The 26,857-nt window shown below is 37.9% G+C and overlaps 4 protein-coding genes and 1 long non-coding RNA gene across 5 annotated transcripts; 1 reads left to right on the forward strand and 4 right to left on the reverse strand.

Moving 5' to 3' along the window:
• Window positions 1-2,338: 2,338 nt before the first annotated feature.
• Window positions 2,339-3,496, reverse strand: LOC129752516 (uncharacterized). The gene has a single exon (XM_055748288.1). The coding sequence runs from the start codon at window positions 3,494-3,496 to the stop codon at window positions 2,339-2,341; it is 1,158 nt and encodes a 385-aa protein (XP_055604263.1).
• A 251-nt stretch (window positions 3,497-3,747) lies between these two features.
• Window positions 3,748-7,563, reverse strand: LOC129752517 (uncharacterized). Its single transcript, XM_055748289.1, has one exon. The coding sequence runs from the start codon at window positions 7,561-7,563 to the stop codon at window positions 3,748-3,750; it is 3,816 nt and encodes a 1,271-aa protein (XP_055604264.1).
• Window positions 7,564-10,844: 3,281 nt separating this feature from the next.
• LOC129757684 (keratin-associated protein 16-1-like) lies at window positions 10,845-11,860 on the reverse strand. Its single transcript, XM_055754968.1, has 3 exons — window positions 11,681-11,860; window positions 11,048-11,605; window positions 10,845-10,983 (listed from the first exon to the last, which is right to left on the reverse strand). Exons 1-2 carry the CDS (start codon window positions 11,741-11,743, stop codon window positions 11,072-11,074), a joined length of 597 nt encoding a protein of 198 aa, XP_055610943.1. The 5' UTR covers window positions 11,744-11,860; the 3' UTR covers window positions 10,845-10,983; window positions 11,048-11,071.
• A 141-nt stretch (window positions 11,861-12,001) lies between these two features.
• On the forward strand, window positions 12,002-24,339 carry LOC129756933 (uncharacterized). Its single transcript, XM_055754001.1, has 3 exons — window positions 12,002-12,139; window positions 12,209-12,328; window positions 23,850-24,339. Exons 1-3 carry the CDS (start codon window positions 12,056-12,058, stop codon window positions 24,246-24,248), a joined length of 603 nt encoding a protein of 200 aa, XP_055609976.1. The 5' UTR covers window positions 12,002-12,055; the 3' UTR covers window positions 24,249-24,339.
• Window positions 18,582-21,602, reverse strand: LOC129756934 (uncharacterized). The gene is made up of 6 exons (XR_008739573.1): window positions 21,466-21,602; window positions 21,048-21,409; window positions 20,353-20,978; window positions 19,804-20,282; window positions 19,585-19,743; window positions 18,582-19,524 (listed from the first exon to the last, which is right to left on the reverse strand). It is a non-coding gene; the product is annotated as an uncharacterized LOC129756934 (long non-coding RNA).
• Window positions 24,340-26,857: the final 2,518 nt, after the last annotated feature.

Raw genomic sequence — 26,857 nt, forward strand, 5'->3', positions numbered from 1 at the left:
TTTTTTTTTTCAATATCAGCCAATATCAAAATTTTAAAATTAAAACCGTGAAGAAAAATGCTTGATTTTTGTTTGTCAAAATACATCATTGATTAAAAATCATATTTTTATCTTTCATAAAATTTGTAATTCACATTTGTTCTGATAAAATTAACTCAAAAATTTAAGACGCAAATATATAATTTTAACGACTCAACTCAAATTTTTGTTTGATTTTGCAAATAAAGTGCAAAAACTCGAGCGAATTCTAGGTGATTTGATAAGCGTGGTCTTATCTTGTTAAAATTTGGTATTCGAGACTAAGTTTCTATCAACAAGTTAGATTTTTTTTAACTATAGCAGAAATCTTTTACCACTTTTACTTTGGATAAGATTTCGAGGTTTTTACTTAAGTAGATCCTCATGGCAGGGTGTGGGGGCTTGAAAATTATCCCTTTTTTGTCACTTAAGATAGAAAGTTTGTTTTATAATCTAATAGGCAGGTTTCTTTACAGTTTAGAAAAAATACTGTGTTCGGTAACCAATGGCATCAAATAAGATGTATAGAAAAAGTTTTAATCTTTACTCCAAAATCTAGATCAGAAATCAGTATCTAAAATCGGAACCTGCAATCTGAATCTAAATCTGAATCTCAACCTGAATCTGAATCGCAACTTTGAAACTGAAATCTGAAATCTGAAATCTGAAATCTGAAATCTGAATCTGAAATCTGAATCTGAAATCTGAATCTGAATCTGATATCTGAAATCTTAAAACTGAAATCTGAATCTGAAATCTGAATCTGAAATCTGAATCTGAAATCTGAAATCTGAATCTGAAATCTGAATCTGAAATCTGAATCTGAAATCTGAATCTGAAATCTGAATCTGAAATCTGAATCTGAAATCTGAATCTGAAATCTGAATCTGAAATCTGAATCTGAAATCTGAATCTGAAATCTGAATCTGAAATCTGAATCTGAAATCTGAATCTGAAATCTGAATCTGAAATCTGAATCTGAAATCTGAATCTGAAATCTGAATCTGAAATCTGAATCTGAAATCTGAATCTGAAATCTGAATCTGAAATCTGAATCTGAAATCTGAATCTGAAATCTGAATCTGAAATCTGAATCTGAAATCTGAATCTGAAATCTGAATCTGAAATCTGAATCTGAAATCTGAATCTGAAATCTGAATCTGAAATCTGAATCTGAAATCTGAATCTGAAATCTGAATCTGAAATCTGAATCTGAAATCTGAATCTGAAATCTGAATCTGAAATCTGAATCTGAAATCTGAATCTGAAATCTGAATCTGAATCTGAAATCTGAATCTGAAATCTGAATCTGAAATCTGAATCTGAAATCTGAATCTGAAATCTGAATCTGAAATGTGAATATGAAATCTGAATCTTTACTCTAACACCCTTATTCTGGTTTACGGCGTATCTGCCATTCGTTCGAACGGATACTTTCGATCGAATTCGAAAAGCTATTCTTGTTTTCGTTCGAATGCAATACGTTCGATGTTGGTGTTACCAGATGAACTTCGAAATTTCTAGGCAGCCCTGCTGTGTAAAAATGACAGTTGTTGATTTTTATTTACTTTCTCGTGGCAATTTTTTCATCCGGCAGCGACGGGTAATATTTGATTTCAATTGATTCAAATAGAAGCAAATTATGGCGATTCTATTAAGCGGAATGTGCGGAGATTTGGCGGGTTCCTGGAAAGATCAAACCCAAACTACAGCGTCAACAGTGGCTGGAGCTGATCCCGGCGGCAGCAGCAACATACATCGGCTAATACCAAGGCTGTTTCTGTGATCTAGTTGGTCTCCGATCACAAAAAGTTACCCGTGATGTCAACTAGGAATAATGAAGGCTATTGTAATGTCAGGGGATCGTATCACGGGCAAATCTTTCGGTTTAAAACACCAACACACGACGCATTAAACTTTACTAAATAACAACCGTTTATTGAAATTCCAAATTTAGGAAAACAGAACTTTATTTCACACGTGTTCTAATATAAAAACTTTTATTCTTCTGCTGGTGACCGGTTAGGTGCTGTTCGATCGAAAGATAATTCTAAAGTGAATAACCGGAAATTGCAAAAAAGTGCTTAATACCGCGCAAACTATTGTGCATCGAGATGCGTTTTTCTAGGCAGGGCCGGACTGCAGTTTTCTGAGTAGGAGATGGATTCTGCTTACCGCAGGCAAATTTAAATTCAAATATATAAATAAAGCTAGAACCTATCATTCCGGCCACCTGAAATGCATATTTCACTACTAATACCTAGCCAGAATACAAATCAATTCATTTCCAAATAAAATATATAAACTCACGGCTTCTCTATCAGTCAACATTGATTTCACCTGGTGCGGGGGCGGCTGTCGACGACTCCTCCTCGTCCATCGTAGGCAACGGACACAGCTTGACCACAGCACGCTTGAAGATAGCACCAGTGGGTGTGCGGATGGTAACCACCCGTGTCACACCGTCAGCTCCAGGATGTAGTTCCATAATGCGCACGAGAGGCCAGCGCATGGGGGGTAACGGGTCATCTTGAAGAATCATCACCTGGCCGATTTTCAGATTCAGTCGTTGCAGCTCTTTGAGGTACTCTGTCTGCCAGTGGTACCAAAACAGCTGCTGCTTCTGTTGGATGACCTGATAGCGATTCTTCAGCCGGTTCTCAGGAACGTCCTCTAGGTCGGGGTATGGAAGGGCTTGCAGTTGAGAGCCAATCAAAAAGTGGCTTGGAGTGATGGCTTCGAAATCGTTGGGGTCTTCAGACAAAGGGGCCAACGGTCTCGAGTTCATTGCTCCTTCGATCTGGGACAAAATCGTCACTAGGTCCTCGTACAGTAAAAAGGTGCTGCCTAACTGACGAACCAAATGTTTTTTCGCAACCTTCACGGCGGCTTCCCACAGGCCGCCAAAGTTGGGTGCACGCGGGGGGATCATCTTCCATTGTATGCCCTCGGTTGCGAGAGCGGTAGCGATACGATCTGTTTCCTTGGGGCTTGAGAACATTTCGTAGAGAGCGTGTAGCTCGTTTCGAGCTCCAACAAAATTTGTGGCATTGTCGGAGTAGATGTATTGAGGTTTTCCACGTCTGGCCACGAAACGTTGTAGAGCAGAGAGAAATGAGGCTGTGGATAGGTCCCCCACAAGCTCAATGTGAACTGCTTTTGTGCTAAAGCAGACAAATAGGGCAATATAGGCTTTGGTGGGAGCAGATTTACGGTTCGGGGACTTAACAAACACCGGGCCACAATAGTCAATGCCAGTTGATGCGAAGGGACGACTTGGGGTAACTCGGGCAAGGGGTATTTGGCCAATTGGTTGCTTGAGAGGCTTAGGGTTTGCTCGAGTACAACGAAAACAGGTTCGAATTACGCTGCGCACAGCTCTTCTCCCATTTGTAGGCCAATATTCATTGCGCACTCCACCCAGCGTAAGCGCTATTCCCCCGTGAACCAATTTGTTGTGAAATGACAACAAAAGCATTCGGGTGAAACGGTGAAATCCGGGGAGCAGAATTTGGTGTTTGGTGCTAAAGGTTTCCAAGGACAATTTGAGCCGGCCACCGACTCGGATTATTCCCGAAGTATCAACAAAAGGATTTAACAAACGCAGTGCGGATTTTTTGGGTACCGGTTTCCCTTTTCGTAGAAAGCTCAATTCGGTGTGGTAACATTCTGCTTGAACTAATTTTACCAGGCACTCTCTGGCAGATTCGAGTTCAGGGGAAGTGAGGGTTAAAATGGATTCCTTGAGTTCTTTTCTCGCCTTCCGAGAAACTCGCAAACAATAAGCAGTTGTATGGAGCAAACGGTTGTACGAGAATGATCGAGTAAACAAAGGGTTAAGTGGTGGTGGATTTTGGATAAGCAAGGTGGTGGTTTTGCGCTCAGTGTCTCCATCAATATTAGTGGTTCTCGGGATCTCCAACTTCGGCCAACTTTTCTCTCCCCTTCCAACCAATCGGGTCCATCGGTCCATAATTTGCAGGTCAGAAGCTGGTGCACAGTTAACCCTCTGGAGACGACGTCAGCTGGGTTGTTTACTCCGGGAACATGCTGCCAAGATGCGTTCTTCGTTAGGATGTGGATGTCTGCGACTCGGTTAGCCACAAAGGTTTTCCAGGTTTGTGATGGTGCTCGTAGCCAATAAATAACAACCATCGAATCGGTCCAGTAGTATATGGGTGACGATTTCAGGGCCAGTGTGTCAACAACTCTCGTCGATAAGCGAGCGCCTAGCTGAGCAGCGCATAATTCTAGTCTCGGGATGCTGCGTTTCTGAAGCGGTGCTACTCGGGATTTCGCCGCCAGTAGTACCACCTTCACCTCCCCGTTGGCCTTCTCCGTCCGAGCGTAGATGCAGGCTCCATAGGCTGCTTCGGAGGCGTCCGTGAAACAATGTAGCTGCACCTCCCCTCTGTCAAAGGCAAACCGCGGGATTCGAAATTCAGCTAGCGATGGCAAGTCCTTTACAAAAATTTCCCACCTTGTTCGGATTTCATTCGGGACTTCCTCATTCCATTCGATGGACATCAACCAAAGTTGTTGGATAAATATTTTCGCGCGTACAACGACGGGAGCAATTAATCCCAAAGGGTCATAAAGTTGGGCAATTACGGAAAGAATTCGGTTCTTTGTAATCTTTCCGTCGGTTGAGAATGGGGCAAATTTGAAACAAAATGAGTCATGCTCGGGCTCCCAGGAAATTCCCAAGACTTTCACCACCTCACCAGGTTCGAGGTTTTCAGAGCTAGGATGGGCTAGGTTTTCTGGTGGCACTCCTTCTAAAACTTCAGGAAAATTTGAACACCATTTCCTCAAGGAAAATCCTCCACGGCTCATCAGTTCGTCCATCTCCTTACGCAGTTGGATTGCTGTAGATATGGTTTCTTCACTCCGTACAAAATCATCCATGTAAAAATCTCGCTTCACAGCGGCTGCGGCGAGAGGAAAAGAAACACCTTCATCATCCGCAAGTTGAATAAGTGTGCGGGTAGCCAAGAACGAGGATGGGCCCAAACCGTATGTCACCGTTGTCATCTCATATTTCGTAATCGGGTCGTTCGGGCTGAATCTCCACAACAAACGCAGAAGGGGTCGGTCATCGGGTTGAAGAACGATTTGCCTATACATCTTCTCTATGTCAGCCAACAATACCACCAAATTTTTGCGAAAGCGGAGTAAGATGTCGAAGAGCTCATCTTGGATGACAGGGCCTACTCGGAGCGAATCGTTGAGAGAGAATCCAGTACTTGTTTTTGCCGAAGCGTTGTAAACACTGCGTACCTTCGTAGTGGTGCTAGATTCTTTCAACACGGCATGGTGAGGAAGATAGCATACGACAGTAGGTTCTGGGTCGTCAACAGGTACCTCTCGCATGTGTCCCAGTTGGATGAATTCGGCCATAAAGGCATGATACCTTTCTTTAAGGATGGGATTTTTGTCCAATTTTTGTTCCAAGCTAATGAGACGAGCTTTGGCATTGGAGTATGACTCGCCTATCATCGATTCGAATTCATCTTTTTTGGGATATTTTACGGAGTATCGACCAGTGGAATCGCGGCTTACCGTTTCCTTGAAGAAGTCCTCACAATATTGATCGTTGGGTGAAAGGGTGGGTTTAGAATTTTCAAATTCGTCTATTTTCCAGAATTTTTCGAGGTTCTCGTTGAGGGTTTCCAAAATAGACGGACAACAAACCAGAGCTTGGGGTATGGGATCAAAAGGCACTGCTCCTGAAACAAGCCATCCGAACCTACTTTCAACTAAGTTTAGGGATGGTGGGCCAATTTGCAACCGGCCACCCTGGAGGATTGCATAAAAGTGTTCGGCACCTATTATGAGGTCTACCTTTCGTGAGATGTTGTACTCGGGATCAGCAAGTGTGATGTCGTTCGGTATCTGCCAGTTTGCAGTAGTAATGGTTACAGCGGGTAGATCGGCAGTCAGCTTTTTGAGCACCAAACAATTCAGGGGAATAGAGAAGTCATCAACTCTCGATCTCACTTCGGTGGTCACGGAGCAAACTGCTCGAATGGGAGATTCACCAATACCAAGGATGGGTTGGTCAATACGATGACGAAGCAATCTTAGTTTCTGACAAAGGCGGTCACTCATGAGACTGCTTTGTGATCCACTTTCTAACAGCGCTCGGGCCAAATGCTCATTTCCATAGCCATCTAGCACCTTGACGACAACGGTCGATAGGAAGACGTTCATTCCTCGGGATTCTACAGCGGAGTTGGACGAGATCTCTTCAGGATTTTTTGCCACTGTTGAGGATTCGTTGGCTTTCGGAGGATTCTGGGTGGATACTGATGCATCGAACCCAGGATGCAATAAGGAGTGGTGGCGTTTTTGACAATGCTTGCAGGAGAAGTTGGATTGACAATTCCGGGCGAAGTGGTTTCCCCTGAAGCAATTGCTACAAATCCGCTTCGAGTTAACCAGGTTCAATCGATCTTTAAGCTGCATCTTTTCAAACACCGGACATCTCACCAAAGGATGATAATCGCGGCAAGCTAGGCATTCAGGTTGGGACCGTTCCACTGCAGTGTAGGAGTTGATTTTCGACGATGTAGGATTTTGGGGTTTAGTTTGCCTGACAGGGAGATTGTGCTTTGCTTGGAAAGAAGAAGTGGACAGCTCAGCCGAAATGTGAAGGGATTCTAAAGTCCGGATTTTACGGGTTAGTACTTCGATGAGGTTTTCATACGTTGGTTCGTGATTAGCAGAGACAAATTCTTCCCATTCCTTCAGGGTGTAATCGTCGATTCGAGCGCACAGTAGTTGAACCAAGAGACTGCCCCAATGCGCGGTTGGTTCATTTAGTTGGTTGAGTATTTTGACATGCCGTTGGAAATCCTCTACAACAGCACGTAAACCAGCAGCGGATTTTCCCGAGACCTTCGAGTGGACAATTAGAGCTTGCAAGTGTTTCTTTTTTAATAAGTATGTATTGGAGTAGCGGTTAAGAAGTGCTTCCCAAGCTACCGCGTAGTTGTTTGCGGTGATGGTTAAGGATTCAATGAGTTTTAGCGCGTCACCTCGCAAAGCAGATCGGAGGTACTGAAACTTTTGGATGCATGGGATTTCTGGCGACGAGTGAATCAGTGATGAAAAGGAATCGCGAAACGTTAACCATTCATTCAGATCACCGTCAAATTTAGGCAATTCGATAGTGGGGAGTTTCACACCGGTTACATGAGCAATTGCTGGAGCACCTTGTTGGTTTAATGGATTGGTTGAGATTGGAGGAAGGGGAGGAACCTTGCTTACGAGACCACCTTTTACCCTAAAGTACTGCTCTTCCACCCTTGCCCTTACCTTCGCATTAGCCGCAGCAAATTCTGGTTCATCGTCGTACGTTTCATATTCTCCTTGGATCGCTTCGAAAGTTTCCATCAAGTTATCAAGTCGGGCCAGACGTATCGCTACCTCGTTCATGTCTCGCTCCTCATCGTAATTCGTCAGGAAGTCTTGGATGCGCTGCATGGAATCCAGGATGTTTTTCCGTTTCAGCTCCTTTGCCTTCATCTTCTTCTCCGCCATGATGAGGTTAGGTTTAGATTAGTGCAGGAACGGCTAAATAAACGGAAGACCCAAGAAGCACCTTTTGGATAACGATAAAGAGTTGGAATGGCACTCACCTGTGCCCATTCAAAAATAGGCCTTTGGTTTTATTAAAAAGCAGGAACTCTTGAACAACTGGATGGGATCACTACCAAGTAGGATGATCACGGGTAGGATGTCTCAACTCCAGTGGATGGTTAGGATTGAAATCCGATATTGGATGTGGATTTCCGACCTTCCAGGATTTTCCCCAGGATAATTGTAGGTTAGGAACAGCAACGGTCTCTTCAGGATAGTATACCACAACGGCAATAGCACCGGTATAGGAAAACGGATCGGTGATCCTCAGCAGGAACACGTGGAATTCTGTATTGGGCAAAAGAAGACCCAGGAAGTACCTCTCAAAAAAATAGAATTCGCTGGACAGATACTCACATGGAGCCTGTCTTTAACAGGCCTTGTACTTTTTGAGCAGGTACTGCTATCTGGAACTCCGGGTTGTTGGATGGGATTGGGATTATCGTCGTGGTTGATCCAATGGTACACCCGTGATCCTGGTCACGGCACCAAAAATGTAATGTCAGGAGATCGTATCACGGGCAAATCTTTCGGTTTAAAACACCAACACACGACGCATTAAACTTTACTAAATAACAACCGTTTATTGAAATTCCAAATTTAGGAAAACAGAACTTTATTTCACACGTGTTCTAATATAAAAACTTTTATTCTTCTGCTGGTGACCGGTTAGGTGCTGTTCGATCGAAAGATAATTCTAAAGTGAATAACCGGAAATTGCAAAAAAGTGCTTAATACCGCGCAAACTATTGTGCATCGAGATGCGTTTTTCTAGGCAGGGCCGGACTGCAGTTTTCTGAGTAGGAGATGGATTCTGCTTACCGCAGGCAAATTTAAATTCAAATATATAAATAAAGCTAGAACCTATCAGCTATCTACTATTTTTCCTGCGAAAAGTTGTTCCGTCTCGGGAAGTTTAAAAATATAGGAATTTGACGCTGATCCCGATATTTAAATTTATTATTTTGACTTTCAAATATAGAAATATTTTTTATGCCTAATAAATAATTTACATTCATATCGAATCTAATTCTTTTTTTTTTTGTTATTTTCAAGTTAAAAAAAAGAAAAATTGATCCCCGAGTTTTTCAAAACTTTTAAGCACCCTATAAACCCCACTCCCAGGCTTATCATTGATCAAAAATTACCACAAAAGTTGGCTCAATTCGTTCTGGACCGGAATTTTCATATGATAAGTTTCCAGTTTTCATTTTTTTCTCCCATTTCCTCCTAATGGTGCATAACATATGTTTGAATTATGCAAAAGTATTACCACCCTTATTCTTGTTTTCGATCGAATGACATTCGTTCGAAAGTTTTGAATTTTCGTATTCTTGTTTTCGTTCGAACGAATGAAAACCGTTCGATCTTTCGAACATCGTTCGAACGAACAAAACGTTGCATTCCCGTTTTCGATCGAACGTATTTTTTCTTTGGACTGGCAAACGCGAGTCTGATGCTGCGAACGGCATGCGTAAAAAAGCCAAAAAATCAGAGAATTGTAATTTGTTAGGAAATAAGACAAAAAAATCAGAACACACAACCAATTTTATTACAGGCTGATTCAAAACAAAATATTGCGATAATTTTCGGATTAAATTTTATTCGATCGTTTTATTTGGCAAACAAACGCAAGTCTTATGCTGAGGCTCATTAAGGCGTTCTTAAAGTTGGGTGGCTTAGAATGATAAAATTTAAAATTGGTTCAAAATAACAGAATTAATTCACGAATTTGCATATCTATTGTTTAGGCACCTTAAGAGTTGTATAAATCAATTTTTATTCAAAAGGTTTCAAATTTTAAGTGTTCCGACTTGTCGTCGTCTTACAATTCCTCCCTCTCGGTGGGGGATTTTTAGAGCAGCAGAAGCTTTAGCGGTTCATATTCACTACCCTCTGGCAATAAGGACACCTGCTCGGAACCGGAGACACTTGCGCTTGATCATCTATGGTACAGCTTATTGGAAGGCGTCCGTAACGGCTGCTGACGATGGTATGATTGTCAGAAGCGGCCCCGGCGACTGCTGCTGTTTGTTTTTCAGAGCCTAACGGGATGAGCACGACCTAGATTCACTACCCACCTCTTGGATTGTGCTGCCTAAATATTTCTTGACTCAGACCGATATCAACGAATAAATTTCGTCGAAACTCAAAAAATAAACATATTTCGGCTACAATGTTTACATCTTAAACTGGCATTTTTACACTGGTTGCTGCCATGCAGGGCTGCCTGAAAATTTCGAAGTCAATCAGGCAACACCAGAATCGAACGTATCACATTCGTACGAAAACAAGAATACCCTTTTCGAATTCGTTCGAAAGTATCCGTTCGAACGAAAGCCAGATACGCCGTAAACGAGAATAAGGGTGTACATGCAAACGTTCGCAGTTCGCAGCATTAAACTTGCGTTTGTCAAGCGGAAGGAAAAATACTTTCGATCGAAAACGAGAATGCAAAAATTCGTTCGAACGAACCCAACGATCGATGTTCGAAAAATCTGATCTGATTTTTGTTGTTTTTTATGAAATTGATTACCACTCTGTCAGTGCAATAAGCTCAGTTACCAAGGAAAGGCATCTAAGCCCTTAGGTAGGTTTCATCCCATTTCTAAGCCAAAAATTATCGATCCTTGACTAATTGTTTTTCTGATCTTATGTTTAGTTTATGCATTGCACGTGTCAACGGCGGTTATTTTCAACGTAAAGCGGCTAAGATCAGATTGTTGCCAGAATTTATGCAATCCGCTGGAGCTGAAAAAAAAAGAACACAAGCCAAATAATGACTGAAGCCCTTCTTTTTTCTTTTTGTTTTCTCCTGAAGAAGTGAAGGTTTGAGTGAGTTGGCACATTTCGCCAACTTTGGAAATCTTTTAAAATTATCTCAGTTGGGGGAAAATCTTTCATTGAAAAAAAAAATACATTTTCAAAAGCAGACAAACTTTATTTTAACCGCACAAAAAATTTTATGTTCCAGCTACAAGCTAACTGTCGAAAAGTGAAGCCCAGAATCACGCCATCTTTAGCACGGTCCGCAACAGAAGTAGTTCAACATCGGACTGCGCATCGGACGCTTGGAATCTAAATAAAGCAATAAAATTGGAAATTAGAAATATAGTTAAAAGATTAGGAATTAAACAACTTACAGCATCGAAAACAGTCGACATTGTAACAGTGGGCTCGGCAGGGCGCCTTGTAACAGCATGGTGCCGGAGCTCGCCAAACCGATTTGCAGCAGCGATTAGGGGGAGTGCAATACCAGTTGGTTTTCGCCATCTTTGGCCTCGGGGTGAGAAGGCGGGTGGCTGACCTGATACGAGGGAGCTGTGGGCGGAAGTGGAGGAATTAGTGGGAGGTTATGGTTTCAAGTAATGTATTTAGGAAGTACCGTAGCTTGTCACTGTTCCCCTTTTCAACAGCGTCTCGGTGGACAAATTGGACCCGGAGTCGGTGGACCACAGGGGTTATTGAAGAATGTGGTGCCGGAGGACATACAGCAGTACTCCTTGGCCGGAGGTACCGGAACGATTTGCGGCTTCGGTTGGCAAACCATCGTGGTGCAGTATTCCTTTGGCTCAATGATAGTCCGCGGAGTGCAGACGACCTTCGGATCCGGAACAACTCGGCTGTAGTAGACCACTTTAGGTTCCGGAACGACCCGTCTCTTGAAGATCACACATGGCTCGACTATCGTTTTCGGCTGGTAGATCAACTTCGGTTCAACGATAGCCTTGGTCTGGGGCAGGACGTGCTTATCGATGACGGTCCGGGTGCAGTTGATGACCTTCTTTTGGGCCACCACTCGTGGAGGTTGCTGAACCGTTACGAACCGAGGACCACAGGTCGGTGGAGGACATCCGGTAGGGCACTGGGCCATACACGCCAGCTGTCCGGTGCTGTAGTTCATCGGTCCGCAGCACGGTTCACAGGGATCGAAGGGTCCTCCCTTAAGAAACAGTCAATCATGGCAACGGTGAACAAGCTACGGTTCTAGCTTTAAAAAAAACCTAGAAATACTTACACATGGCCCACAAGGCCCACAAGGCCCACAGGGTCCACATGGAGAACAGCAAGGATCACACATTGTTGTAAGTTAGATTTGAAAATCAGAGGCTTGGTGTTAGAAAACAAAGTCGCTGAGCTGGAACTTCCTCCAAAAATTTTTTTTCAAATTTTACAATTTTGCGTCTGCCTCCCACGAGTTTTGGATCGAAAATGAGCTGTTGGAACTATGCCCACAGTTCGTTTCCTAGGATTTGTTAAAAACTCGATTGCTACTCTATTTTAGAAATATCAAAATGAAAAATTTTAAATGAAATTCTTTTTTTCCATCTCAGCAATCCTATAGTAGTTCCAGCAACAGAACGCATTAAACAAATCCGGACAATCTCGAATCATGATCAAAACATTGAGACCAATAAATTATTTGCTAACCCTACATGGACGAAATTACTGTAATTACGCTCTTCCTTTAGCTCAGGTTAGTATTGAATCCGCAACTTCAAATCTCTCGGAATACGTCCACTTATAGTTGTTATTCCGTTTTTAGAAAAAGTATGCTAGCAAACCGTCTGTCCGAAATGTGCCCAAGCCACCGAAAGACCTGAAATGTTACGAAGAAATTGAAGGTTTCCAGGAATCGGTCTTTAGAGAACACTCCGCGGAACAGGTAAGGTTTATCTAAGTCGTTTAGTTCCCATACATTTGAGCCAAATATTGAAATAACATATCTGTTCGAAATTTGTAAATTCTAGAAAAGAGGCGTTGAGTAACGCTACAAACTCTAGAAAAGAGGAATTGAGTAACGCTACAAATTATCGATTAAAAACTGAGGAAAAGTATAGTTTAAAATTTAAAAAATAATCAACTTAATCAAATTGGGAATATAGAAATTGGTGAGGTTGATAGTAAAAAGGAAACCGGAATTTTAAGATTGGAAGGAAGGATACATAGAAATTAGACTGTATTACAGAAAAAAAAATGAGGAAAGCTCAGATAAAAGCTTTCAACCGAACTCATACTTAAATAAGAAATTATTGCAGGAAAATGATAAATTGACTTCATATTTAAGAGTAAAAGTTAAAGGCTAAAAACCCTCTTAAAATAAACATACAACAACTTCATATTTCGAAAAGTAGACTCTTAGTTATTAGCAGATCCATGCAATTCCACATCTAAGTTTACTCGTTTTTTTTCAACATTCAGTTACAAAGTGTTTTTTTCCACTTTTAAAGAACACAGTATTATTCGTTGATAGTTGAGGAAAGTGCAAATCAACAGCGAAATTCTCTGCATAGAGGGATCAGTAGTTTTCTATGCTCTGAATGTTCTCTAAGTTGAAAAACTAAGTGGTTAAAGTAGAGAGTCGAAATTAGAAAAAAAAAAACTTATAATCCTTACACATTTTTTAACAAGTTACGATAGTTTATTCGTTTTGTGAAAGTCTTTTATAATTTGGAAGTACTACAAATGTGAGCTTGCAATATGAAACCAGGAAAATCCCTCTAAATTTTAAGAGGCCCAATAATCTCAAGTAGTACAATTAAGATCATGAGTGGCCAATATTTTCAACAGGCGGGCCAAATTTTAGAAACGAGATTTGCTCCCATGCTAAAATCCTTTTTTTCTTCAATATACTTGGAAAATAAATAAATAGAGAGGCAACATTTGCATACATTATAAAATAAAGCTGCCAGATTGCCCAGCTTTATCCGGGTTTGCCCAGATATTTATATCAAAATTTGGGAAAAGTCCGGTCCGGCTCGTATTCTTGGATTTCATTGAAATTGCCTGAAATTTGGCCTGGATTTGTTTCCGTCATTTTCCAAATCATATATAAAAAAAAATCAAAGTGTGTTGAAAAAAAATTTCATTAGTGCGTTTAAAAGGAAATGTTTTAAGCAAGTTTTATAAAAATAATCATGAATGTTTTTAAGCTTTAAAAAAGATTTAAAATTTGCTGTTGAGTTTTGTTAACTTTTTTTCAAATCTTTTTTTTCTTGATTTTTGTTGAGTAGTTCTTGGGTTTTGACTAAATTTGCCCGGATTATTGGATGTCAATTTTAAAACCAGTGCCCGAATTTTGACAGATTTTTGAAATAAAAAGGCACGGATTTGACAGGCCCGGGTACTTGCTGAAAAAATCTGATTACCTTACTCTTAAAAAATATTATTTGTTTTTACCTAGAGTTGGGATACATCTTAATAAGTTAATTTGTTCCATGCATTTTTCAACGAAGTGCAATGTATACTGAGTTTAACTTCTTCAATTATTAATCAAATTGTTTTTTATTTCTTTCCAAGGGATATGAAATTTTCCTTTTTTATCTAGTAAATATCAAATAGTGTGATGACAATAGACATTCAGTCAAATTTATAAAATCCAAATTTGAAACAAATAGCCACCCATTTCAGAAGGTTTCATGTTTACCGTTCTTTTTAAAAATCTGATAGCTGTTTCAAATTAAAATTTAAAAAATACTCACAGAATGGAACTGTTCGAAAAATAGTTACTTTCATAAGCACTCCGTAGTGGAATCATTTATTATTAAATCCAGTGTTCGGCATCGCTAACTGACAAATTAGCGCTGCTAATGAAATCGCTAACTCATATAAAGTTAGCGATCGCTAATTAAATACGCTAAATGTGCCGAAAAAGTTATCGCTTTAAGCTTAAAACGCTAATCGCTTACTGTCGACCAACATTAAAGCCGGAAAAAATATCAAATTCTTCTTTAGTCACGCCTTTCCCCTCTTCGATTTTAAAAACTCCCCAAGAAGGAATAAATAAAGTTTCAAGTATTTGATTTAAAATTAGATAAATTGATTGAATTTTCATAAAATAATATGAACTAAACCAAAACTGTCAATGATAGGAATTTAAACAAAGCACTGTGTTCTACAAATAAAAACAACTGAATTCTCGAACAATTACAGGAGCAAAAGAAAAGAATGCGGAAGATGGGAGCTTTATCTCTTTTTCTTTAATTTAAATTTTGGTTAAAAATTTACTCGATTTATCGGTTTTGAGCAAAGTAGATAAAATACAATTTTGTTGCAAACATACTTTTGTACAATTAATTCCATTTGGTTGTTTTGGCATTATTTTACATAGTCCTCACTTAAAATGTTTAACCTGTTTTCCCTTTTTTCAAACTTGCTGGAGTATTGTCATACGCGAACAATTATGCAATTTCTATTTGAACTTTAAACGAAGGCTACAATGGCAATTTTATCGTTTTTTTATATGAACTGATCTGAAAAATCTCTAAAAAACTGTATTGTGAAAAGTAAATATTTCAACAATTTGAAATGAATGAAATGCTGATGAAGCGATGTTTAAAAATAGTTTTATTATATTGTTTAACACCTTTTATTGTTATCTTCTTCTGAAAAGGTTGCCAAAAAAAAGTGCCAAAAGAGAGAAAAATGGCACAAATCTTTTCTCTAACTCAGTACGCATTCCTCCAATGAATTAAATTAAGCAATCAGAATGATGCCCAATGTCACCTTAACTTGATTAATGAGAAAAGTTTATTCTATTACTAAGAATTAAATAGATTCATACACATATATGGGAGTTAGCGGTCTTCAATTTGCGGAACCAAAAAATAGCGGAACTTTTTAATTCGCTGAATCAATCAAAACTTAGCGTCAAAACTAATCCGCTAACGAAAAGTTAGCGGACTAACTAGCGAATAGCGGATTAGCGCTTTTGTGCCGAACACTGATTAAATGCACTTAGGATAAAACATAAATAATATTAATTTTTATTATCACGAACCTTCCCAGCTCTTTAGAATTGAATCTCAAAATTGGCCTTTTCTCATTTGTGCATAACATAAAACTCAATGAAAATTTGTTTCAAATTTTGAATTTTCATTTCGTAAGTGTTTCGAGAGGTGAGTTGTAGAATTCAATAAATTTTGGTTTTTTATAAATATTGTTGCTTTGTTATCGAATTCAACAATTTGTAAAAAAAAAGTTACTTTGATGTTTTCAAACCGGTCCTCGTTAAAATCTAGAAAAATGTTATCCAACTGTTAATTCCATTTAGAGTACATTTCCAATACTAAGCATGTTGAATTTTGTTAATTTTTATCAAATAATGAATTTCAAAATGTTCACTTACAAGAGTTTCAAGTTTTTGAATAATCAATTGTAAATATTTGAAGATGTTTTTAAAACGAAATTCAATTTACGAAATTAATTATGATGTATATTTGATTGTTAAACATTTTTAAATTATTATTGTAATTGTAATTGATCCTTTATTCCGGTGACTTTCTAAAAAAATTTCCTGCGTTTTGAAAAATTCTCGAATTGTCCTGATTTTTGAAAACCGGTTTCTGTCCAATGATATAGTTTAACCCATTTAACCTGTGGTAATCTTCGTTTCAAGTGTTTAAATATGTGTTTTGCGATATGATCAGCCAGCCAAGAAGATGCTCACTTCGGTTGCATATCTTAAGGCGTCTACAGCACCTTTGATTATGCAATCTAATGGTGTTCTGAAAAATTCTGATTTATTCTTCGCGATGTCCTGATTTTTGACAAAACCACCTGGCACCTCTGCTAGCCAATCGCAAAAAGTATTGATCATATCATGTTTTGAACTATGAATTCTGAGCTCAAACTCTGAACTTCTAGTCCAGAACTCAAAACCAACAGTTTTGGACTCTGAACTCAGAACCCCATACTTAGAACTTTCTACTCAGAGCAACAAGCTCAGAGCTCCGAACATTTGACTCTAGAATCTGAACTGAACTCTGTGGTCTCAGATCTAGAAAATCAGGACATGGTACGTTTCATCTACGAACTGTACTTCCAACTATGGTTTCTGAATTAAAAACTCGATATTTACCACTCTGAACTAAGAACTCTGTACCTACTTAGAACTGCGAACTCTCAAGCCAAAAATCTTAACTCAGACTCTAAAACCAAAAGTCTGAACTCTAATCTGTATGATCAGTTCTTGGAATTTTGAACATATACCTCAGAGCTGGTAGTAACTCACAACCATGTTCGTAGGAACGGGAGGGAGAAGAAGTTTTTAGGGTACAACCCCCCCATGAGGGTCCAAAATTGCCATGCGTAATGCTCTTTTCTAAACTCACAATTTCAAATTTTTAATCAAATTAAGATGAACGAGAGTAGACAATCTCGTCTAACAACTAAAACAAAAACCTCTAATACTTATTTCAGGTCAACAATTCTACCACAGTTTTTCTAAAATTTCCACACTTAATGATAGAAGTTTAGTCTCAAATATTGAATTTCAATAAGATTAGACTTAGCTTGTTAGATTGCCTAGATTTTGCCCGAATTGTTTTTTTTGCAAAAAAAAAAAATTAGTTGAATAATTCGAATTATGTATTTTGCTTACTAATTTTTTGAGCAAATTTTATAAAAAATTTACACTAACGATTTTTAGAAGCTTAAAATTTGATTTAGAATTGACTGAGGGATTTCCATAAACAAAAACATTTTTTCAAGTTTTTTTTTCCTCAAAATTTCAATTGTGTTATTTGAGTATTGGCCAAAAATTAGCTTGCCAAAAAATATCTGGATTCTGTATCCAGTTTGTTATTCTTGAATTTCAGTATTTCATCATTGACACAAAATCATGTTTCGATTCTTGGTTTTGAATTTCAAACTTAAACAAGTTGAATTTTCAATATTCGGAACCATGGGTGGCAAAACTCCTCAGATCGGCTTGTCCAGTGAAAGAGAGTGCAATTTTTTTCGTCTGCTCCCCCAATCGGTGCGGGGAGAGATAAATCGCACTGAAATGAAGAGTGAGATTGTCAACACATAAGAGTGAGCGAGAGCATTCATATTCGCTGATGAAGAGAATTCCCTTCTCCGGAAAAAAACTGTTGCGCAATGTGCTGAGGAGAATTCGAGAGCTAACTCAGTTTATTCTTGGTACGTTCACGAGAAAAGATGCTACTTTCCGAATCAAAGCTCCCAGCGCTGTCCTGATTTTCTAGAAGCCGTCCTGATCTTAATTGCAATTGATTTTGCAATAAAAACAGTTTAACCTCTTAAACCAATGGTAATCTTCGATTCAGATGATATTTGAACGTTGTTTTTCGGTATAAACTGAAAGCCACCTAACTTCATATCTCTTCTGCTGCATAAATTAAGGCGTATACTGCACCAATATTTCGCCTTAATTTATGCAATCTAAGAAGAGCTGCATTTCATTTCCTCCAATCTACTGGGGTCCTGAAAAATCCTGGTTTTTGTTCTACGCGGTGTCCTAATTTTTTGATGAAACCACCTCCCGCATGGAACAGTATTATACAATAACGATCCCCATTATCTTCTTCCCAAGACACCCAAAAGATTACCTTTATAGTTTTTGGATTATAAATGAACGATTAGACTAATCTTTTTTTCATCAAATGGAATCGTTTAGACACAAAAAACGATACAGGGAACGGGTTGTTAAGTAAATAAACGATTCATTTTTTTGCTTTTTTCTAGATGCAAAATGTAGCTGAAAGCACCAGAATGATAGATGTAATCGTTATCTTATCATTTTTTTTTTAAGTTTTTATGACAATACTATGTATCTTTCAAAGATCTTTTTACGATTTTCAAAATAAAAGAAAACGTATAACTAGAGATTATTTTATTTTTCAACGTATGGCATTCGATTACTGTATTTATTATATTACAGATTTGATTACAAAACTTGTTTTTGATTTTTGAACATAATATGTGAACAATTAATTTAACATAACATAAATATTACAGATAATAATGTCTAATCATACGGTGCAAACAAAGAGGTTACTTCTAAAATCCCTAAAAATTTGCGTTTCAGCATTTTTTTTAATTCATCTCACTTGTCAAAACCATACTGATATTTTCAGATTATTTTTCATTTATTCTTTGTGGTAGAGTTTCGCGATTCTTGTTTCTCCACTGTGGAACAAGCATCTAAGTCTTAAATTGGTGCTAAACAAAAAGTCTTATAAGCGACTGTACTACTCCATGTTTTTGTATAAACTTACTTGCAGTATTCTATTTTGTTATTTTTCTAGTATGAAAAAATATTCTTATTTATTCCTTTAGGTACTTGTTGCTGATAGATGTTTTTACTTCAGTTTTGAATAACACTTTTCTCTTTTTATCTTTGTTTTTGACTTTGCATTAAAGTTTCTGTACAATTCTTTGTTTACACATCTCAAACTCCGCTTTCTCTTTCACTAACTTCTAGACGCAGCTATTCCGCGTAGTTGATATCAGTTCGATTCTGTTTCGTTTTTTCATTCAAACAACCAAATTCTTTCGTTCTAGGTTTAAATAAATAATTGATACCTATTTACGGGTTGATTGATAACGTTATGGTTATTGCTATGTCACTACTAAAGCAGTTAGTGTTAAAGCAAATGTGTCAATAGTACCTACACTGAAAACAAAATAATCTATTCAATTCCAAATCAAAATCTTCTTCTATCTGTCCTATTGATGCTATGCTATCAGATCATCTTTATGTTTCTTTGGGAAGTGATCCGAACCGGAATCGCAACCTTTGCTACTGCTTGAACCAATTCCGGAAGTTAGCGCAAGGCTCCCATTGATTCATCCCATGCTGCTTCCGACGCAGCCACCCGCACCATCATTTGTAGAAAGCGTCCCCACGCGTATTATTTTCCAGGTCGGACTCTGAGGAGGCGACCCGTCGATGTGGCAAGATCTCGCAACTTCTGGGAAATGCCGGTGCCGAGGGCTTTGTTCGGTGTCGCTATGGCGAGGGGCAGTCATTTCGCCAGATTCTTGCTCCTATACGGCGACAATTGAACCGCTTAGCCAAAACCTTTTCGATTACATTAATTGGCCACCAAACGTTTCCTGAAAAAGAAAACTGTGGTAATTTAACTGGAAATATAAGTGTCCAAAAATCATCCTTACCAGCACGACTGGCTCCAGTTTCTTAATTTGTTGGCAACTTTTTTGTATCATCAACCTTAGCCGGAAGGGAACAAGGCGATTAAAGGGCTTTAATATCCCGTTAATGGTGCTGAAATTATCGTTTCTGTTGAGCCGAAGGTGATGTTTCTATTGTTGGTTCTAAAAATATATTAGATTTTTTAAAGTGTTCAAAAATTACTTGAATAAATCCAAACTTACTTTTAATCATCAAGTCCACTTTCGATAACATTCTTTGTTGTTTAAACTGGCATTTCTTGTAAACTTCTTTGTCCCATCTCACCCACGAAAAAGACTAAATAGTCAGTCTGGCGACGATCCACGATTCACAAACCGATTCCTCCAGTTTTGATCCAGGTTTGTCACAGCTTCTCGTTGACATTGCATTGCAGATGTTGCCATCGTATTTTTTTGCCACGTCACAATGATTCTTTCGGCCCAGTGCACGGTGTTGCAAGTATTTCGCGGGATGAATCTTTTTCAAATCAAAAGAGTTAGTCTTCAATACTAGATCTTAAAGTGCAATCACTAAATCGATGTACAGGAACTACAAGTTGCCCGCCTGGACACTACTTCAACATACCCCATCGTCCGGGGACAGTTTTATCATCCAACCCGGAACAAATTTGTCGGCCTTTTTCCAGTTTACTCTCAGCCAGAAGATTCTGCGGGCAAAATATCTGAAATATGATTAATGATGATGTTAAAAAACATTAAATCTATTAAATTAAGCAAATTATGATTACAAACCACTAAATGGGCTGATTACGGGGTATCTTATGTAGAATTGGTTCAAACATCAGAGTTTGCTCCTTTTGTGCTATTTCTGTAGTTACCACCAGGGAGTATTTTTATTGTTTTTGATGCTGGTTCCGTTTGCTTGTGCAATGACCGGTGGCGCGAAAGATTTTGTGAGGGAACTTCTGTTTCCAACCGCCGCCTGGTGCGCTTCTGATGTGGGAAAAGAAAATTGACTCCTCGAGGCAGATGTTGAACCGGCAGCTGTTGCTGCTGAACTGATTTGTTTCTTGCGGTACAGACGGGAATGGTACCTGCTGCTGCTGTGTTGATGGTTTCTTCCGCCGGAGAGCGGGTAGTAATGCGAAGGAACGCTTCCGACGAATGTCTGATGTTAGATTTGGTAGTGCTGCTGTTAACGCTGGTGTTGGTGATAGCGGTACGATAAGCGGCGGCTGGTTTTGGTTGTCGCAATTGTGGCTGAGGAACTAACTAGATGAGGTTCTTCCGCCAGACGACTTGTGATGAAGTAATACTGGTTGTTCCGGCCCAATGTTCACCTTTTGGTGCTGGATCTGCTCCGTTATTTGTCCGACCGGATGATGGAATTTTTTCATTGCATCCTGTACTTTGTCGAGCTGTACGGAAGAAAATAAATGAAAGTGTTTCAGACGATTTAACGATGGGAAACAGTTTTTTTTACTTACCTTCATTACTTTTCCGGAATCGGCCTCGGGTTTTTTCCTGACTCGACTTGATTTGACTGCGGCACTTATTTTTCCACGGAGTATATTGTTATGTTATTTTCCACCGGAAAACGGGTTGTGGTGCTAGGGAACGCTTCCTGCTGATGTTATATTTGGCGGTGCTGCTGTTGCCACTGACGGTGGTAATGGCGATATAATCGGTAGCTGCTGGTGTCTGTGGTCGGAATCATGGGTGAGGAACTGAACATGTTTTTTCTCACCAGAATTATGTTTACCGCTGCTGCTGTTGACGAAGTTTAGCGCTGGAACTGCTCCCGTGTTTTTCCGGTCGAATAAAAGTTTGCTCTAGATACTTTGTCGAGCTGTACGGAAAGAAAAAAAATAAAATTTTCGCCAAACCAAACAATTTATGACTCACCTTCACCGCTGAAGTTGTTGTCGACCTTGGTGAGATTATTATCAATTCCTACCATTTATGGGTTTTCTGGCCTAATCTCGAAGGTTTTTCCAGAATCGTGCGGGTCCGCAAATGCCTCGTGTTTATTTTTCCTGACGTGACGACAGCAGCAGCGAAGACACATTACACGCATAGGTGCACGAAAAGATTATTTTTCTAGATCATTAATCTTATCTTTCGGAAATCATTTTGTATCATTCCAAGCCAAGACGCAATAAGCGAAGACGCGAAATTATTCGCGACTATTAATGTAATCAGAATCAAATAATTCAGACGATTAAGTGTACCGTATTTGATTATGCGGGCTGTCACCTCTTCTTCGAACGCTACCTTTTGCAAAAAAAAAATTCAAAACAGCTAACAGCAGTAGGCATGGTAGCGGAGTAGAAATTGTTTATATTTTTTCTACGTTGTGTGGTGGGAGTCTAAATAATTTTTTCCTTCTTTACTCTGAGGTGTATGACTGAAACACAGGGCGCTCTTTGTTTAGAATTCTCTTTCTCCCACTCGGATGCAAATGCTCTCACACTTGCCGTCCGAGTCACTTACAGCTCGTGTAAACTCGGGTAACGAGTGGAGCACGATCAGCGAAAGAGGATTACACTCGGAAGCCGAACTGAAAACAGTGTTGGTTACTCCCGGCTCTTTGTTGTTTGAGAAGAGCCGACCAACTCTGTTCGGAACTCTCTATTTCGGAATATAAATAATTATTAATAATTTGGATTTAGAATTTTTATTTTCTACTTTTAAACAGAATTCGAACTTAAGAAAGCTTCATTATGGTGATCCAGGATTAAAAAAGTATCATTATGCGCAATTGTAATTTAAATTCCCAAGTTTAATTTCTGAAATACGTGGAAAAAGATTTATGATTGAAATCTAGAAACTCAGAATTCTTATAAGAGATTTCCAGTTAAGAGTTCTAATACAAATTACGCTTTTTGATTAATTACTAATAAGTAGGAATTATTATCTGGATCTTGGTTCCAGAAAAAAGCGTTATTAAAATTCGAAATTCAAATATTTTTTTAACCTTTATTTAAGACTTGGAATAAAAAATTAAACTCAGATTCAGCTCAAAGTAAGGTTTTATAATCAAGAATAAAGTATCAATATGAAAATTTGGTTAAAGATTCAAATAGCAGGAGTTCGTAATTTCTTAATTTTGAATCAATTTATTCAATCAGAGTCAGTTTTGAACCACAAACAAACAAAATCCAAATAAAAAATAATGTTTAGAATCATTTTTAAGATTTTGTTGTTTGGCAAATCTTGATTTCAATTTTTCTTAAATATTCATTAGGTTCTAATTAAGAAATGAATTATTCATTATAAATTTTTGTTGGTGCATGAACTTGTACTTTATCTTCATGTGAAACCTGGAAATTTATTTTATTGGTATCTTGATCTTCATACTTAAATCCTCAATTTTAATTGAATTTTCAAGAGAAGAAATAATATCTGAATTGAACTGCAAAATGGTTGTTTGTGTATACAAAAATAAGCTCTATATTACTTGCTAATTAAAGTAAATACAAAAAAAATCTGAAAAATTAAACCTTCCAATCTCTTATCTATTTTTTAAATTTTCAATAAAAAATTGGCAACATCTAGAACCTATTTTTTGATAGTTAAGATTCAAAATAAATAACCAAATTTTAATGTAAAGTCACTCAAACCGGAATAATGAAATAAATCCCGTTTTTTTTACTTTAAGTTATGTATGCATTGTTCTAGCAAAAATATTATAGAAAAAAAATTGTCACCAAAACCCTTCCCCCCATGAGCTGCTTCTTCCTACTACCCTGCTCACAACTTAGAACTCAGAACTATGAATTTGGAATTTGGAACTAAAAATTCTGAACATTGAACTTTGAACTCTGAATTAAGAAAATTGGGCTCAGAAAACCGAGACTCAAAACTCTGAATTGTGAATGTTGAGCTCTGTACTCTGAATTTAGACAAATATCATTTTTGGACATAAGCTTTCTTTTTGCTGGCGAAGAAAGCGCTTTTTCTTCCGCCAAACATTATCTACTTGCAAAACAATAATTTGGAAGAGGTGAAATATTTCGCGCGCGCCTTCGCGTACTGCGCCATGTCGAATCCCGCTGCCTCACTTGCTGCTTACTCGCTGGTCGATTACCATGCCTCAGCACATCTTCAGTGTAAAATTTGGTTCAATGCAACCGATTGAGAAAGTTACACTACGGTTGTAGAGCTTAAGAAAAGCGATATATTTTCGACATCATAATAGTTTTATTTGAACTTATTAACAATTCCAAGATTTTGAATCGTCAACATTTTCGAAATATGATACAAAGCTATTTATATCCATTTTTCAGGGCCTCGGACCAATTGCAGCCGTTGACGAATCCGCGAAAACGGGACCGTACAAAAATCCGGAATACTATAGCTATCACCATATGAGCTTCTACGACTTTACGGTGAGCAACGAATGTCATCAGCAACCGCAGCCGGATGCTTACAAGGGAATACACAACCGATTCGAGATTGTCCGAAAGTCCTGTTACCAGGTAGCTAGCAAAAAGCATCGCCCCTCTGACCGGGACCAAATGCCTCCTCCGAATTGTCCTCCGGCGAAAGATGAAAAATCGGGACCAGGCGGCAATTGCGGGAATAAGGAAATTCTTGATGGAAAGCTGAAGTCCCATCCCACTAAAGGAGGAGATCAAAAGTCACCATCGGGAGGAGGAACCGGTCCCAAGTGTGGAAAATCCTAGAATCAAGGGAGTTCCATTTCGGGATCTTTCTTAATTAACCCGTTTAAAATTCAAAAAGAAAAATTTGGTCAGATCGGTTTATTTTTGGATTACCTTTTAGAAAAAAAAAATTAATAAAATGTTCTTCGTCTAAAAATTCCTTTACTTGAAAAGAAGGAAAGGTGTGTGATTTGATGGAAGATGGAATCTTTTCCGTGACAGCCGTTAATCTGCCTTTGAGAAGGGTTTTCAATCAAAGTTTATCGCATTGAAGATAGGCAGGTTTTTTTTCTTTCGTCAATTTGCCCTCTTCCATGGTTGATCTGTGATGCTTGATATTAACCCATTTCGATTACCTTTTTTTTGCACGTCTATTCTTTGGTGTTTTTGGAGAGAAATTTTCTCAAGAACCTGGGTAGTTTACAATAGGCCTTAGCGGACAAATATGCTTTCGAGTTTGTTAGGGAAACGGCAAAAGTATTGGCTGGGCAGCTTTATGTAGGTGAAAAAAGAAACCATTACAAAATGACTACCACAACAAAATGTGTGTGCTGAACGAATGGTGAATGCAATTGAATTCGGTTCCATTTGGTGGTTAACATTTATTTCTGCTGTCAGTTTCAAATTTGTTATGAAATTTTGATTTTAGGTGAATCGGATTAGGGTATCAAACTCCCTTTTGGATTTAAAATTCCTCTAAAGCTTCTTGAAATTTCTAGTTTTTTACAGAACAGATAAAAAAGACAAAAAAAAAATCGTTGTGTTTTTAGTCAAAATAATTCTTTATACTCGAAAAAGTTGATTATTGGCGCTTATTGTGCGACTCGAGTGACGTGTCCCACGAATTTTCATTTCTTCGTCCTGACTCCAGAAATGCTTCAGAAAAAAATTGTTTATCGATGAGCATTAACAGCGAACGAAAATTTCGAGACTAAAATGGCTATTGAAGTCAGCAAAACGATGTGAGATATTATCCCCAAACCTTTATTTTGAGTGCTTTTCTTTAAAAAAAAATATACATTTTTTACAGATTTTCAAAACATTGTAAAAAGTTTCAAATACAATTTAACATATTTCAACAAGTTAATCCTTGAGAATCCATGATTTTATCTAAGGAACTATAAATAGCTAACTTAATAGGTATATATTTGGATTTCGCGCCAAAGTTATCAAAATTAGCTTTCAATTTATTTGCACCTCAGAAAACATAAATTTCATTGTCATTTTTAATTTTATCTAAGAATTAAAAAAAACTTATTTTTCAAAGCAAATGTTGTGTTTTAAATGGTTATGAGTTTTGAGTTATCCTTCAGCATGAACTCCAATAAAACTGTGTTGGAAAACTACCTCGAAATGATGAATATGAAATGAACCCGATAAATCAATATTAGGACTAAGTTTTGTTTTAACTGCAAGATAGACTCAAAACTAGGAAATGTGTGGTTTATTGGAGAAAATTTTTTTTTTTTTGGAAAACTGGAGTACTGTTCTTATTTCGTATTTTTTCATATTTTTTTATCCTTAACGCCATTCGTTTCATTTAAAAAGCAAACTCATGCTTAATTTATCCGTAGCACAATTCAAAACCTATAGTAGAAGAAATTTGTTGATGATTTTCAATCACTCATATTTCAAAAAGCAAAACACATAGTGAAATGCTTGGAATTATTAAGAGCAAATTGCCTGGTGTTGGGAAAAAGTGATAGAAAGTTTGTCACTTTTTGCACATTTTAAAAATTGTGCCATGCAAAAACATTTTCAAGATCTTTGGCCTTCAGGTTTTTTAACAACACGTGTTGTAGTTTCGCATGCTGTGATGCAAAAATAGCAATATTTCTATCACATACAAAATGGAAACAGTGCTGTAAAAAAATACAACGCCCAATGATCTTGAAAACACTTTTGCATGGTAAAATTTTCAAAATGTCAAAATTTGTATCACTTTTTCCCAACACCAGTGAACTTGCTCTAAGTGAGCTGAAATTAGAAGCTATATGTTGCTCATTAGGAAATATTTTTTAAATTTCTTGAGATCATGGCTACCAAAAATGTTTAACAGTGGTATAAAAACCGTACTTTTTAATGAATCAACTGCCAAAGCTTTTCCAGTCACAGTAGAAAATTATTTAAAAAAAATCAAAATTGACGAATTACACTAGTTTACAGCATTTTTGAACTCAGTAAACTGAAAGTCATTTCTAATGTGAAATCGGGCGCTGAATCCGAAAATGAAATTCAAAAAAACCTCAGTAGAACCGTTTTTGAGTTATGCTCCAAATATGAAATTTCGGAAAAATTAAAAAAGTTCCAGTACTTAGATTAAAATATCTCGGACGCCATCACAGTAATTTGAAATCCCTCTCTTGCATATTGAAGGTGAATAAATTTTCTGCGTTTGACCAATAGTATTGTTGATATTAGTGACTTTATGAGAAAAAAATTGCGCTTAAATGTTAATTTAAAACAAAGATTTCAAGTGGTTATTTATCAAAATCGGTTGAAAATTGAAGAAGTTATGGCTACTTTATCATTACAGTGATTTTTGAAGTTCTTAATAATATAACGAACCAAACCAGTATTTTTCGTTCCTCTCGGGCAAAATAGCTTAAAATTTTTAAACTGTGACCCAA

Source organism: Uranotaenia lowii, chromosome 3 (assembly GCF_029784155.1).
Source record: "Uranotaenia lowii strain MFRU-FL chromosome 3, ASM2978415v1, whole genome shotgun sequence".
In the NCBI taxonomy this organism is placed as follows: domain Eukaryota; kingdom Metazoa; phylum Arthropoda; class Insecta; order Diptera; family Culicidae; genus Uranotaenia; species Uranotaenia lowii.